The 15651-nt window shown below is 45.4% G+C and overlaps 2 protein-coding genes across 2 annotated transcripts in view; one reads left to right on the top strand and one right to left on the bottom strand.

Annotated features, from left to right (window-relative positions):
- Positions 1–747: 747 nt before the first annotated feature.
- Positions 748–1511, bottom strand: LOC104990705. Its single transcript, XM_010842987.1, has one exon. The coding sequence runs from the start codon at positions 1484–1486 to the stop codon at positions 1025–1027; it is 462 nt and encodes a 153-aa protein (XP_010841289.1). The 5' UTR covers positions 1487–1511; the 3' UTR covers positions 748–1024.
- The window catches only part of LOC104990706 (protoheme IX farnesyltransferase, mitochondrial), a 109588-nt gene continuing 95412 nt past the window's right edge, over positions 1476–15651 (top strand). Inside the window, exons 1-3 of the mRNA XM_010842988.1 lie at positions 1476–1618; positions 6551–6684; positions 8433–8754. Coding sequence (XP_010841290.1) covers positions 1576–1618; positions 6551–6684; positions 8433–8754 — 499 coding nt within the window. The 5' untranslated portion in view covers positions 1476–1575. The remainder of the gene's footprint in view (positions 1619–6550; positions 6685–8432; positions 8755–15651) is intronic.

Below are 15651 nucleotides of genomic sequence, written 5' to 3'. Positions count from 1 at the left end.
GGGCCCCTTTCTAAGCAGGAGGCCTCCCTCAAGCAAGAAGCAAACAAGACCTGTCTTGTCACTACCTATTCTATTGGTGAGTTAGTATGTCTTCATTTTTCCATTTAGGAGTGGAATGGCTGAGTCATGTGACAGCCCCTTAACTTTCTGAAAACCTGCCAGACTGTTTTCAAAGACAGCTCCACCGTTTTCCATTCCCATCCGTGGCATACTAGGCTTCCAGTTTCCCCACACTCTCACTTCAGTGTTATCTCTTATCTGTACTTTTGCCTGGGGCCACCTCAACGAGCATGAAGTGATATCTAAAAGAGATTTTAAGTCATATTTCTCTTACTGCTAATGATGTACACCATCTTCTCGTGTACTTACTGGCCACTTGTATATTTTCTTTGGAAAAACTCTATTCATATCCTTTACCTATCCTTAGGCTTTGAAATCTATTTTGCTTTTAGAAAGATAGCTCTGTGTCAACTGAGTGATCCTGCATTTTAGGTTAGGATTTTGTCTACAGAAAGCTAGGTCTTTATCTATTGCAGTAAGTTCATCAAGGCTTTCAAAGAGTCAGCATCTACTCAGATGACCCAAATGGCCACCCACAACCTTATCACTGAAGACAGAGAAACATCCTCCTAGAACCAAGTTACCTATTTCTCTCTCCTCTTTCAGAAACTGAATCTCTTCCCTTCAGTGCACTGTTACTTGCAGAAATCCAACACCAAAACCAGACGAAGGGAGAGCTGCTGACCACTGCCCTCCTAACCAGGGCACAGATGCTAACTTAGTTCTTAGCCGTGGCAGGCTTCTGGCTGGGTACCTACTGCAGAGACATCATTTAATTCTCTCAACCATCTTAAAGAATATATACTATTAGGATCTGCGTCTTGCAGCGACAAAGCCGAGGTTCAGGGGACTTGGGCCATTTGTTTAACAGGTCAGAAGGCCAGAAGGTGCAGCCAGGGATACAGAAGTCACTCCAGAGCTCGAAATCTTAAATTCTGCACGCACCTTCCTCATCCCGGGTTGCTCAGACGATTCCTCGGGGTGGCTCGGGGTCCAGGAGCCCGAGTTCATCGTTTCCCGCCTTAACGGCGACTATGGTAACGCTGTAACTGACGGTGCTGGAAGGTGGAGGCACCGTCCCCAGAACCATTTCCTCCTGGCAGTCCAGAAGTACCAGGAGGTAACTGCAAGCGGCCCGCGAGCAGCCCCCAGCCGGCCCAGCCCAGCCTAGCACCAGGCCCCTGGGGACCCGCCAGGGATGCCGGCCTCGGGGCAGGAGGCGGGGGCTCGCCGTCGCGCGCAGTCTTTCCTCGGAAGCCTCTGCCACCCCCGGGTACCTCGCGTCCCCGCGAAAGCACCTCAGACCCCGGCCCCTCTGCCCCGGGGCCACTCTGACCTGCGGTCTCCCTAACCCCTGCCGCAGCGGCTCTTCGCTTCCGCCTCGCGCCTGCCGGAAGTGACGAACCGGACGCGTCGCTCTTCCCATGGAGGGGCGGGGAAGGAAGATGGCGGCGCCCGGCAACCGGTGAGGAGAGAGGACACGGGGCTCCCAGGGGGCGGCTGGACTCTTGCGTGATGGCCGCATCCCCGCACACTCTCTCCTCACGCCTCCTGACAGGTACTGCACCCCACCTCGGGCACGGATTTGGGGGAATTCTCTTCTCGTTGCCACGTGCTACACCGTGGTTCCGCCTGTCTGCAACCTTGGGAGCCCTTGGCGAGGTCGGCTGGGGCATCGGTGAGGGAAGTGACCTTCAGGGCTGCCTGAAGTGAAGGGGCCTCGAGCTAGGGCCTAGTCTTGCATTGGGGTTCCGGTGGTCCGCACACCGCGTCCATCTCCTAGCTCCCGGAGGTGGGTAGGGAACGCGATGTCTGGTGCGTCTTTCAGTTTTCAGAGGCTGGAGGTTCAGGAGAGAGGAACCTGGGGGCTCCCCGAGCCTCTTGGCTTCTCAGGGCCTTAGGTTCTAGCGATGTGTAAGTTACTCGTACGTTGCACTTATAAGAACCTGGCAAGTGCTTTGCTTCCCCGCCGTCCCCCCATCCCTCCCAACCCCCCAACCCGGAAGCCTTGTTCCAATATAAAGGGTCATAATGACAATAATAAAGACGGTGATCACCTCGGACTGCGGGCCATAACCATCCCCCGCCCCCCAGGTTTTTGTCTTTCTACCATTAGCGTGGTCCCTGCTATAATCCCACCAGGCAAGGACCTGTCACAATTATATGTTTAGTGTAGATGTGCTTTCTTGCCATTTGGCTGGGTCTCAGCTCGAATGTTTCCTGTTAAGAGAGGCTTGAGCACACTATCTAGGTAGAACCCCTGGCCCTCTCTTATCACATCACCCTCTTTCCTTCATTATGGTTAGAACAGCCTTTGATTGCTTGCTTATAACCGATTTACTATGTTTCTCCCAACTGCAAGATTGAATCTTGTAAAGGCTGGGATGGTTTCTGTCTGGTTCATCTCTGTCCTCAGTGCCCGAAACAGTACCCGGTGTGCATTGTTGGTGCTGAGTAATTGTTTATAAATGAATGAAATTTGTCCTGATGGAGACATTAAAGTGGAGGTAAGGCATTGTTTTGTCCCCAGTGGTTTAGGGTGATAACTGATGTGTGGGAAATGTGTCACTGATTGTCCATATTCAAGATGGACTCCCTTTGGAAATCCCAGAAACTTTTTTTATTGGCTGAGCCACTGGATTTGTGAGGTCTTAGTTGCCCAACCAGGGATCAAACTCAGGCCCATGACAGTAAGAGAATGGAGTCCTAAACACTGGACCTTCAGTGGAATTCCCATCTGGCAATATTGATCACAATTACTCTGAAATTCCTTTTTCTTCTTTTCTCCTAATACTGTTATTCTGTGTGTCTATTTTGGCTGTGTGATCTCAGGGCATATCAACTGTATTTTCTGGAATTGAGTTTATTCCTCTATAAACTGAGGCTGTTCAGCTAGATGATCTCAAAGGTCTCTTCTGGTTCAAAGGGCTCAAAGAGGGTGAGAAATGGGAGTGTGTATAGATGATTAAAACAAGATTAACAGAGATTTGAGCATTGTTGAACCTGGGGGATCAGTAATGCGGGCTCATTGGCTTCTTCTGCTATTGCATATGATTGGAATTTTCCACGATGAAACATTTTATTTGAAGGGTCTGTGGTTCTTTTTGAATTTGTTACCTTCTCCCATCCCTGACTGTGAATGTTCGATTCTGACCCTAGACAGTCAATTTCAGACCTTCTCCCATCCCTGACTGTGAGTGTTCAATTCTGACCTGAGACACTCATTCTCAGACAGCTCATCCTTTCTTAGTGCTGTAATTATCTCCTCTGTAGGGAGGTTTTTTCCAGCATACATTGCTCAGGATGGGGTGCTTTTCTGCTTTCATTTCTGTATTTTCAGCTTCCTATAGGACAGATCTACCTCACTACTCAGAATTCCCCAGTTCAGGAAGTGGGCTGCTTATGGTTCAAATGGTTTGTTGCTGGATCTGTCTTTTTGATGCTGGTATGGGAGGAATTAATAGACAGCTTGGCTTCCTGAAGCTATGAACCAAAAGATCACCAAAAGATCTGCTATTAAGTGGTCTGTGCAGCCTGCTGTGATACACTTGGAAGGTCTACTGTAAGTGCTTGGTATGGAAGCAGCATGGTGGGAAGCGGGCAGAAAGGTTCACTGGGACTGTGTCAGGTGTCTACGTGCCCTCCTGGGTCTGGTCATGCCCGACTGTTCTTCAAAAGCTTAACAGTGTTTTATAGCCACTGAAAACTTTCAGAACCTTTCCATTTCATATCCACGTACTTCATTTTTAAAGCCCTACAATCTTGACTCAGTGTTGATGGTGAATAATGAACGTGATCATTTGTGTCCAGATTTTTAATGCATTTGTTATAAGCCATGTGTACCTTCAAACCTATATTTCTTTACACAGGGCTAAAATGTCTTTAAATTTCTGGACACTGATTGTTTTGACTAAATGAAGTGTTTTCATCATTTGAAAGTGCTGTTTCCAAGCTGGTTTTGTTTCCATAAAGTCTCATTTTTAATCCACATAATCTTGAGAGATATTTTCCAAGATGGTTCTTTTCCTCCCAGGAACATACATTTCTCAGTGGACCAGTGGAACTCACAACTGATTTTGAAATTAAGGTGTAGAACGATAAAACTTGGTGTCTTCTTGATATAACCTTTTAATATTGAAATCCTGTTATCCCAAAGAACAATGTCAAGGCAAGAAAGGAAAAATACATACCATCAAGAAAAAGATAGACTATCAGAGGACTAAATTCAAAGGAAATTTCAATCAGTGGACTGATTTCAACACTACCATTCCTTCCTATACACATATACAGACACCACATATTCATGGATGTGGAAAATAAGCATGTCATATTTACCTGAGGGCTGAGGATATGATTTCAGTGAAGAGGGGACCAATCTAAGACAATTGCCGTGGTTACCATGGGGTGGTGATAGCTCTCCTTCCCCCTGTTGAGGTGAGCAATGTGGGCGACTAAGTCGTCAGCCCTCAATCTCATTCTTATATGGAAGACAGTCTGCTGGCTGTTGTAGCAGAGGTCAGGACAGAGTCTCCGCTTTCAGTGAACTAAAAAAAAAAAAAAAAAGATGCAGAAACAATCTGCATTAAGAAGTGCTACAAAAAAGAGTATGGAATGACAGACTACTTGAAAGAAACTTCGACATTTGACAGGCAGAGTGGAAACAGGACGCTGCAGGCAAGGAGACGCATAAACAAAGATGAACAAACTGAAATCGTGGGGCAGGACAGTGAGTCACACGCACATGTTTGGGCAAATGACGTGTATTCTGGGCTTCAGAAAGAAACCCTCTGGCTCTGTGGGACTGGGATTGGAGAGGAAAGGAGTTAACCAAAGTCCGGACGTGTGGTTTGCATCCCACAACTCTGCAGTATCCAAGTGTGAGATGATAAGGGTCTGTATCTCTCAGCGGCAGGGAAAGAAGTGGACAGATTTGACCAGTGTTTCCGAGTTGACTGGAGCTGATGGTTATTAGGTGATGAAGGAAGAGTTCAAGGTGGTCTTGGAATCTCAAGTAGGCGATGGTTTTATCTGCAGTAGAGGACAGAGTAGAGATAAGGGTGAGACTAAAGTGTTCTGAGAGACATATTACAAGCCATCCACGTGGAGATCCTCAGCAGATGGAAACAGGCATAGCAACTCTAGAAATGGCTTGAAGATTAAAAATTACCCTAGGGTTTGAGGAACGGAGAAGTGATGGGTAAGACTTAAAAGAAGGGGGCGGCAGGGAATGTCTGTGCTGTGTTCCTGTCGGAGGCTTTCCCAGGATGGGGCTTTACACAGAAGCATTGGGTTTGTTGATATTTGAGAGAAGGTTTAGAGATGAATGACTAAAAGCCACATTTGGATATACCAAAAATAGCTTCTTCCTAACTAGCTTGATAGAGTCATACTTTAGTGAGAGCAATTTCCTCTGTCTTTTAGTTGGCTTACCCGATATGGCCAAAATATTAATCTGAAATTTATTTTCTGGTTTACTCTTATTTCCTGGAGAAAGAAATGGCCACCCGCTCCAGTATTCTTGCCTGGAGAATCCCATGGATGGAGAAGCTTGGTGGGTTACAGTCCATGGGGTCTCAAAGAGTCAGATACGACTGAGGGACTTCACTCACTTTACAGTTATTTATTGAGAAAAATTGGGCTTCTCATTTTATCCTCTTTAGAAAGTGACCAACCTGATTGTTTTACATTTGATTCTCTAAGAGATTGATGGTTTGGTCATTTCAATGTTTGATGTAATAAAAGCATAATTATCCTGAGGGCTTCCCTGTTGGCTCAGACAGTGAAGAACCTGCCTGCAATGCAGAAGAGCCAGGTTTAATCCCTGGGTCAGAAAGATCCCCTAGAGAAGAGAATGGCTACCCACTCCAGTATTCTTGCCTGGAGAATCCCTTGGACAGAGGAGCTTGGCGAGCTACAGTTCATGGGGTTGCAAAGAGTTGGACACGACTGAGTGACTAACACTTTCACTTTTAATGATCCTGAGATGAACAAGTTCCCTAACTGCTGGAGAATTATACTCGGACAGTAAGCAGGGCCGATCAATAACCGTTCATTCATGAGTCTGGATCAGATCATTTCAGAGTTCTGACCCATCATACATGCACTGCCCACCGTGGTGCTGGCTCTGCTTCTGGGTAGGTCTAGTCATCGCTTCGGAGAAGGCAATGGCACCCCACTCCAGTACTCTTGCCTGGAAAATCCCATGGACAGAGGAGCCTGGTGGGCTACAGACCATGGGGTCGCTAAGAGTCGGACACGACTGAGCCACTTCACTTTCACTTTTCACTTTCATGCATTGGAGAAGGAAATGGCAACCCACTCCAGTGATCTTGCCTGGAGAATCCCAAGGACGGGGGAGGCTGGTGGGCTTCTGTCTATGGGGTTGCACAGAGTCGGACACGACTGAAGCGATGCAGCAGCAGCAGCAGCAGCAGTCATCGCTTGGTGATACATAATGGCCGTTTTAATTTTTTTCCTCTTTCTTTGATAGGCTGGGGAGGAGGATGCATCTGGTATCTAGAAAGAAGAGTCACGCGGGAGTCACCTCGTAGGTTCCTGCATCTTCTCAGGAACGTCAATCAGCAGTGGGTCACATTTCAACACTTTAACTTCCTCCGGCACATGGTAGGTTCAGAAGACCGTGCTCACTGGGCTCTCTGCCTGTATTTTCCCTGTACAAGGGGATTTCAGAAATTCCTGTTGTCAGAAGAGCTGCAACAAGTACTCTTTGAAAAAGACTTTTATTTCCTGCCCTCTTAAGTTTTTCCACAATGTTAATCCCTTGTTTTGATTATGCTTAACTGAAACCAGAATAACTCTGGTGTCTTGAGTTTAAAGTATGATCTCAACCTTATTGATTAAGTCTGGAGAAAGACAGAAAGTTGCTGGCGTGTTTTGAGTAGGCCACAGTTAGGAAAAGCTGAACTGTATAATTCATCTTTTTTAATTCTTTAAAGTTCTGTGAATACATCAGTAATACAGAAATTATTGCTTCAAGAGTAGGACCTCCCTGTTTTCTTATATCAGCAGTGAGATTCAAACATGCACTTCTGAACAGATTCAAACAAATTGAGTTCTTGTGATTTTCTGGGCATTTTACAGTGGGCATTCATAATATAGCTGTTTGTAGACCTTGGACCAGGTTGAATCCATGTTGTCGTCAGCATGGTAACTTACATTTGCCACTTTCTCAAATCATAAAGTATCGTAGAATGAAGAAACCACAGCTAAAAACTCATAATTTCAGTGCAAGCATGAAAGAATAGCAAATTCATAATCTGAAGTCCTATTTGACATTTCTCTTATCTTTTTTTTTTAACCTTACAGTGTCCATGTTAGCTTTTAAAATCTTTTAACTTAATAAAACTCATTTTGATGAGAGATTTTAGTTTCCAGTAATAATCAGACTTATAAAGTTGGGGATGGAGGATAATGGATATTTAGAAGAGAAACTCAAATACATAGGGTGCTTTTTTTATGTAAACAGAACTCTGAATTCATTCCTGAGTTTGTAAGTCCTTCCTCAGACAAGTGTATGTAATTTCAAGCCTTTGCAATGTAATTGGAAAAAGTCACTTAGCTAGTTATCAGGAAAGGGCTTCAGTTCTAGGAGCATCTGTAACTAACTAGTTTTCTATTCTTGGCTCTGTTAGATTGTTTCCAAGCCTTGGTTTCCTCATTTGAAAATTAAAGTGAGAGATACTAGTAATCATCTGTCCTCTTTCACAGTTTTTGAGAAGACTGACTGAGACATGATCCTATAAAGTCTAACGATATATGTTGTTTAAAACTGTGAAGTGCCTCATGGATGTTAGCCACAGTTAAGTGGCTCCTTTTTGCCAGTTAAGTAACAGAGGTTGTCTGAGTCTTCAGCCCAGTTCTCTCCACACACCCACTGCCCTGATGGTCCTGAGCCCTGGGTTGTGGCCCCCTTGGAGCCTCTCTCTGCACTACTGCCTGGGCAACAGGGAAAGTCAGCAGGTTGACTTGGGCTCTTGAGTCTAGAAAACTTTTGCACTGTATTTGGAATGTTAAACCTGCGGCTTCTGGTCTATGTTGGGGGAAATCCTGGGGGAGATGAATAAGAAATCAATTTATCTTTCTTTCAGGGAACTTAAACCCCTAGGATTTTTTCTAAGTCATAGAATCTGAAAACCAGTTAATTGTCCTCTCCATATCTTAGTAGAGTGACCCTCATGTAACATACTCTAATAGGAGTTATTTCAGCGAGTATTTATAAAGGTGTAGGAACATCTTTTAAGTACTGTAGAAGTCGGACTGATGTAAAGTGTTATTGAACAACCACGTAAGAGCATTTTGGGCCTCAGTTTCCTTAAGTTATGTGTACCTTTTTTTTTTTTTTTTTAATTCAGTATGTCACACAACTAAACAGAAGCCTGAAGCAGCAAATAAAACCGAAGCCAGAACCAGCAGAATCTCCTTTCCTTGAAAAAACTTCTTTGGATGAGGCTAAAGCCGAAATATGCGAGATGAGACCTCTTGTACCCCCCAGCCTGTCTCTGTCCAGAAAGCCAAGTGAAAAAGCATTGATAGAACTAGAACCCACCTCAGTAATTGAGGGGTCCATAGATCTGGGGAAAGAGACGAAAGAAGAGAAGCAGTGGAAAGAGATGAAGCTGCGTGTGGATGATTTGCCAGGAATTCTGGCCCGGCTGTCCAAAATCAAACTCACAGGTACCTTGGGATTTACTTGAAACTGTTCTTTTAGTTAAACAAACTACTAATTTTTTTACTGCCCCTGAAGGAACATTTTAAACTGCAGATCCTCTTTTAGTATTTTTTCCTCTTTTCAACTTAATTGGGATTTGAAATCAAATTTTTGGAATTTTGTTTATGCAGAATTGTAAATAGTATTACCGTGAACATATTGTGGCCTTCCTTGGTGGCTCAGTGGTAGAGAATGGCAACCCACTCTCAGCATTCTTGCTTGGAGAATTCCTGTGGATAGAGGAGCCTGGTAGGCTACAGTTCATGGGGTCGCAAAAAAGTCAGACACAACTGAGAGACTAAACAACAACAAAACATTGTACTAAAAAGAGTCTCTCTGTTACTTGCAGTTAAACAGAATGTCTGTCCTATTTGCTTCCGTGTCTTTTGTGTGTTTACAGCTGCTGTCCTGTAAAGACGCAGTAAGAGAATGTAGCCCGATTCAGTTCTGAAACCAAGAAGGGCCTCATTGCTGGGCTTGATGGGCCGTGGACCCACAGGCGCCGGGACCCCCAGCTCACTGCTGTGGTTGCTTCTCATAGGGCCTCTGGGATTGTCCCACGTTCCCAGGGATGTAGATTGCTTCTCTGCAAAGAGGTTTGGTACCAGATGTTTTTGCTGAAGCCTAGCAGACTGCACCAAATTTTATTGTATCTGCTTGGGTATTAACCCATGAGTCATGTCGTTCGGTTGTTACAGCCACCCTGGGAGTCTGGCCGAGCTTTATTGTCACCTCATCTAATAGCTCAACCTCAAAATGGCTTATTCTGTGCTAATCCTGTTAGAAGGCATGTTCTGGCCCACCCTGCAGACTGAAGGCCTGGTCTCTCCTTTCCTTCTTGGATAAGAATGGTGGTGGTTCAATTGCTCAGTCCTCTCTGACTCTTTGCGACCCCATGGACTACAGCCTACCAGTACCCTCTGTCCATGGGATTTCCCAGGCAGGAATACTGGAGTGGGTTGCCATTTCCCTTCTCCAGGAGATCTTTCTGATCTATGGATCAAACCTGCGTCTCCTGCATTGCAGGTGATTCTTCACCGCCAGAGCCACCAGAGAAGCCCTTGGATGAGAATAAGGTGAAGAATACAGGTGGGGAATGGGTGGATAATATAGTAACACTACGTATTCTTGGAGGACAGAAAGTGGTCAGTAATATTACTGAGGCAGAATTGGGAAAGGAACAGATGAGACAGAGCATTTTCGGAGTAGAGAAAATCAGGGAAAAAGTAGTGGTTGGTTGTTTGTTTTTCAAGAGTTGAGCCTGAAATTCAGGGTAGAAGGAGGTAAAGAGATGACTTCTTTCCTCAGCCACCAAGCTCGCTTTAAATCTTTTTGGAGGGATGACAGATAGACACAGGAATTTGACAAAGGAGCTGAGGAATCACAGTCAGACTTGCACAGGGTAACTAACAGTGGGCCTGATCACAGGTGCTGTCTGTGTGTCTCACGATGGCTGAGCAGTCATCACATTCCTGCAGAAGTTACCTTGTGTCACTTACACAAGCAGTGTGCGAATCATGTGTTGACATGTTAAGAATGACCCCAGATACAATCGTGAGGATGTCACCCTCAGGATGAGACCGCTCTGTCTGCAGGTGTCGGAAGCGAGTTCCCCCAGCAGCGGGACCGTCTTTCTCTGTGTGCACTGCAGTATCTCCCACCCGCCCGGCACATTACTTCTCTTATCACCCCACTTCTGTCAGTAACACCAGCATTCTTCACTTCCCCCAGACGGGAAACCCTGGAGTCAGTCTTAATTCCTTGCTCTCCATGGAGAGCGTCGTCTCCAGTCTCACCTCCTTCGTTAGCCCTGTGAGGTTCTGCACCCCCTCTCCTCAGGCTGAGGTCCAGAACTCCTGAGGCATGTGGTCCTAACTACCCTCTCTGTCCCATCTTCCTGCCGTACTGACTTTCCTTTTCTCATCTACTCATAACCAACTCAAGAGTACCTTCCCTTCCCTTCATGATGGCTCCTGCCTGGACTCTGCCCGAGTTTAAAGGAACATGGTAACCTAGAATGATTAAGCTCCTCCCCAGAAACAGGCTTTTTCCCTTTCCCCTGTCCCCCATTCCCACCCCTGTCCTAGCAGCTGGGCGTGTCCGTCCTCCCCACTGTGCTCAGTCCTCCCGCCTCCCTGGAGACCAGTCTGTCCCCATATCCAGTCAGATCCTTTCGAGGGTTTTCCCTTAGTCCTGCTCTGGCCTGTTCTTGGCAGTCAATAAATAAAGAACATCAGTATTTCATCCATCACATGCATGAAAATATTTCTGTCACATTTTGCTTTTTCTTTTTTTTCTTTTTGCTTTTTCTGTTTATGATGTTTACTTGGTGATGTTTTGTTCTGTTTTATTTTGCCCCATTGGAATTTTTAACTTTCATGTATTAAGCCTTACTAGTTTTTTTAATGCTTAGAAATATTTTCACCACCCTGAGGTTATAGAAGCCTTCACTTGTGTTTTTTTCAGGCACTTCTATATTTTTACTATATTCTTTAAGGTTTGGGGACCGTGTCGGAGGTATTTCACCATAAGGTGTAGGAGTGACTGAGAAAACTGGTGATAGCATCGTCGAGCGAGGCTTGCCTCTTTTTGTAAATAAAGTTTTATTGGAATGTAGCTACAGCTGTTGGTTCTGTGCTCATGGCACACAACCTTGGCAGACTTGAGTCATTGCCTTAGAAAAGTCATGGCCTGGAAAGTGAGTGTAGTGACCTCTGGGCCAGAGTCCCTGCTCTCAAGTTATTGCTCTTACTAGTTTAGTGACCTTGAGCAAGTTCCATATGTCTGTGCCTCAGTTTACCCATCTGTAAAGTGGAATTAGTAATGATAACTTACTTCCTAGGGGTGTACTGAATGTTAAATGGAATGACATCTGGGAACTGCATAGAGGCGACCATGTTAAAACCTACACACTCATTTCTTAAATAAAAAATAAATGCATCACCCGGGTGATGTAACTTGCAGGCCCTTGAGTTTTTGCTGCCCTGCCCTTGGAGAACTTCCAGCAAAGACTGGATGAATGATTGTGTTGAGACTTAAGAATGGCAGTACTGAAGGGAGGAGAACCAGGTGTGAGGGGAGGGCAGTACTGGACACACGGAATTGGAGTTGCCCAGGGAACGCTAGCTGTGAAGGACAGGACCCCCGGGCTGGAAGAGCATAGGGTCTTCAGTATAGGGTTGACCTGAAGCCATGGTGGTGAGCAGGTCAGGTGTAAAGTGGCCAGAGCAGAAAGCCAAGGATAAGACTTTGGGGCCAGTCCGCTTTTCAGGACTGGGCAGAGTGTGTAATGGGGCCTGCAAGGGAATATGTGGTCAGAGGAAGGGAAACAGGAGAGGGCTTCATCACGGAAAGGGCCCATAAAGGAAGTGATCAACACTTAAATGCTAGAGGTCTCCTAAGAAGCCTGGCCATGGAGTTGTTTTATCTGGCAGTTAGGAAGTCAACATTGACAGGCTGCTAAATCAGGAACTAATTATCAGTGTTTCTTCTTCTTAGAGTCTCAAATGAGGTACTTTTAAATATTTAATTTCGAATGATGTCTTAAAGTTTGTTTTCATAATGCTTAGTTCTTTAGGGGTATATGGGAAAGGGTGACAGTTGGTTTAGGATCAATTTGGGGGCTTAGCGGGAGCATCTTCCTTCCTTCCAGCTGTTGTATTGCTTTTTCTGTTCTGTACCTTTAGAGTGATGTGTATCCAAGCAGGGCTTCATCCTGAAAACGTGGTCTGAAATCTCCAGCCATGACTAAATCGCTCTTTAGCGGCGGTTGTGCAGTGTGTAGGATGTGCCTCAACTCTTCAGTCTGCTGAGAAGCTCGCATGGCACATGTGTGTGTTCCCGTGGCGCTTCCTGGACACCATCCCCAGGGATCAGATCCCGGAGCCTTGGGACGGGACCTGGAGTTCTGGACCTTGGCACGGGTGCAGATGATTGCATGCAGGTGGTCCTGGGCCACCCTTCGAGAAACTGAGGGAGGCGATGCGCTGGCAGAGGGCTAGCACAGACCCCCATGGTCTGGCGGGCGTGGAGGGCTCGCCCCCTCCTTCCCGTGAGAGCCTGAGCAACCCTAGCCATGACTGGCATGGGAGCAGCTGTAGGCAGGGGGTTGGGGGGGGAGGTCTGGACCACACAGGAGAGGTGTGCACGGGCAAGATGCACACGTGGGTCGGGGAGCAGCCTTCCCTGCAGCCACAGATGGAAAAGTCCCGGCAGTAAACGTCTCTTGTATCATTTTATATATTCCCTGCCCCCAGTTTCTGGATGAGCTAATTGAATTCAAGTCATTTCCTTCTGCTTATTCCATTTAAAGAGGCAACACCCTTCGAGTGACCCCAACTCTCTTATTTGACCTCTTACCTCCCTGTTTATTTTATGACTTGAATTCATACATGTCTTGGAGTCTGCAGGATTTTTTTTTTTTTTTTAAAGAAAATCCCTGGTGTTTATCAACTGGTTTCTTTTGGACTCTTTACATCTTGGGCAATTCATTTATAGGTCATGATAGCCAAGGCAGAAATACCTGGGAGGCAGCTATCACTTTGATAGAACTTGTCTTTCTTCCTTCGCCTCCTTCGTGTATAGCTGTAACACACCAAGGATAATAAGCTGTAGACTAAGGAAGAGCCGTGTAGTGACCATGTGTCCCATTCATCTGTAGGACAGCAGAGTAGCAGCAGGATGGGGCTTTTGCATTTATACCAGGATCTGGGCCAAAGTCTGAAGGAGCTAATGCCGTTTAAAGATTTGTTTTTTTTCTATGAAAGGAAGTAAGACTGAGTTTATAAAGAAGTTATAGTGTGTCTCCCTTGAGTTTCTCTTGCCAGCCGAGCTATTTACAATATGTTTTTGGAGTTTGTTGCAAGGACCACACTGGGGTGAAGAAATTTTATTTGGATTAGGATCATAAGACACTTTGGTGACTCAACCAAGTTAACACTTAATATGGGTCAATAAAAAGCAGAAATGTTTTCCTGAATAATGTCTGTGCTGAAAAGCTGCAGCACGTTTTTTTTTTTGAGACCAGAACACTAAAATAATTTGTTTATTGAAGCCAATAGATTAGGCTGTTGACAGAACTGATGTGAACTGCAGCCTGCTAGTTTTTGGACTTCTTTCTCCGGAACCTAGAATGCTGTTTTTTATTAAAAGGAAAAAAAAAAATAAAAACCCCAAGAATAGAGGATGCAATTTTATTTTAGGTTGCTTATAGTTTTTAAAGGTCAATGTATTATAATTATCAGCTCTCAGATACCACATAAAAGATTTTTCACATTTTCCTAAAAATATTGTGTTATAGTTTCTTAAATTTTAATATATATTTTGAAATAATTACCTTAATATTTGTATGCTTGATAAATGTTAAAGCAGTATTTGCATTACTGAGTTTTACTTTTAGAACAAATAGAAAATACAGAAAAGCCAAAATGGGAAGGATGGGACTCTCCTTATAATTCTAAATATAATCATCCAAGTGAGACCTGTTTTGATGATTTTGGTGTGTTCTAGAATGTCTTTCTGGGGCTTCCCTGGCTCAGGAGACCTGGGTTTGATCCCTAGGTCGGAAAAATCTCCTGGAGAAGGGAATGGCTACCCATTCCAGTATTCTTGCGTGGAGAATCAACCCCATGGGCAGAGGAACCTGGCGGGCTACAGTCCATGGGGTCTCAAAGAGTCGGATACACCGAACAACTAACACGCACACACAGAATGTTTTTCTATACATGCCATTCAAATACTTTTGCTTTTTAAACAAAAATAAGATCATAATGTAAATGTTTTCTACAGTTAAAAAAAAAAATCCTAATTCTGTGAATATCTTTTTGTGCCACTGTTTTTGGTGGCCTTTTCTTTTAATAAGTGATGTTTTGTGAAGATAACAAAAGCGCATGAGAACACCCCTCCCTGTGTGACGTGGCATCCCTGGGTGCCTCTTTTGCATTTTCAGCTCGAGGACGGAGACTCTCAGTCTGTTACTGGTAAAACATTCCTGTGGCCTGAAGGAGTTGCAGAGGGAGCTACCAGCAAGGGAACTTCTGCTCTAAAGAGGTTTTTCCAGTGTGGTTTTGAAACCACCGTGCCAGCGCCCTGCTTCCCAAGTCTGGTTTCTCCCATGGTCTGCCTCCACTCTCAGCACACAGGGTGTCTGTGCTCAGCGTTTTCTCCAGCGCCCCTGCCAGGCATACCCTCTGTGGGGGGCCGTGTGGGTGGGGGCCTGCCCGTCGGGTTGAGGGCCTCCTCGTCATCTCCACCTCGACTCGGTGAGAACGACATCAAGGAGGGCTCTGCATCCTCTCTGCTCCGGCCCCTTCTCTCTCCTTTCCAGGGGGCGCAGCTGCCCCAGCACAGTCCTGCTGTTGCATAAAGTGGGTCCAGGTCACCACAGTTCACCCTGGCCTCTGCTCCTCATTCCTCACCCTCCACAGCAGCCAGAAAAACAGCGTCCCCTCAGATAGCCTTTATTCCCCTCCCAGGCAGCATTAGTGGTAAAGAACCCACCTGTCAATGCAGAAGGCATAAGAGACTCGGGTTTAACCCCTGGGTTGAGAAGATACCCTGGCGAAGGGCACGGCAACCCACTCCAGTGTCCTTGCCTGGAGAATCCCATGGACAGAGGAGCCTGCCAGCCTATAGCCCATAGGGTCACAAAGAGTCGGACACAACTGAAGCAACTCAGCACACACCACACATCCATTTTCTCACCAGTTGGTCATTTTCTGCTATTCAAATAGTGAAAGGCACAAGTCATCCTTCAGCATCTGTCTTCAGTTTCAGCTCATCTGCACTGTATTTAACAAACATTTCTTGAGGGTTTTAGTATCCACTCTTTACCTAATTTATTGCTGATGTAGGTTTTTCTCTAA

Source organism: Bison bison, unplaced genomic scaffold (assembly GCF_000754665.1).
Source record: "Bison bison bison isolate TAMUID 2011002044 unplaced genomic scaffold, Bison_UMD1.0 scf7180017864180, whole genome shotgun sequence".
NCBI classification, from domain to species: Eukaryota; Metazoa; Chordata; class Mammalia; order Artiodactyla; family Bovidae; genus Bison; species Bison bison.
This window is presented reverse-complemented; position numbering and strand designations above follow the sequence as displayed.

Excerpts from the sequence above, each read along its gene's own strand:
- LOC104990705 (XM_010842987.1), bottom strand. The coding sequence starts at position 1,486 with ATGGGAAGAGCGACGCGTCCGGTTCGTCACTTCCGGCAGGCGCGAGGC.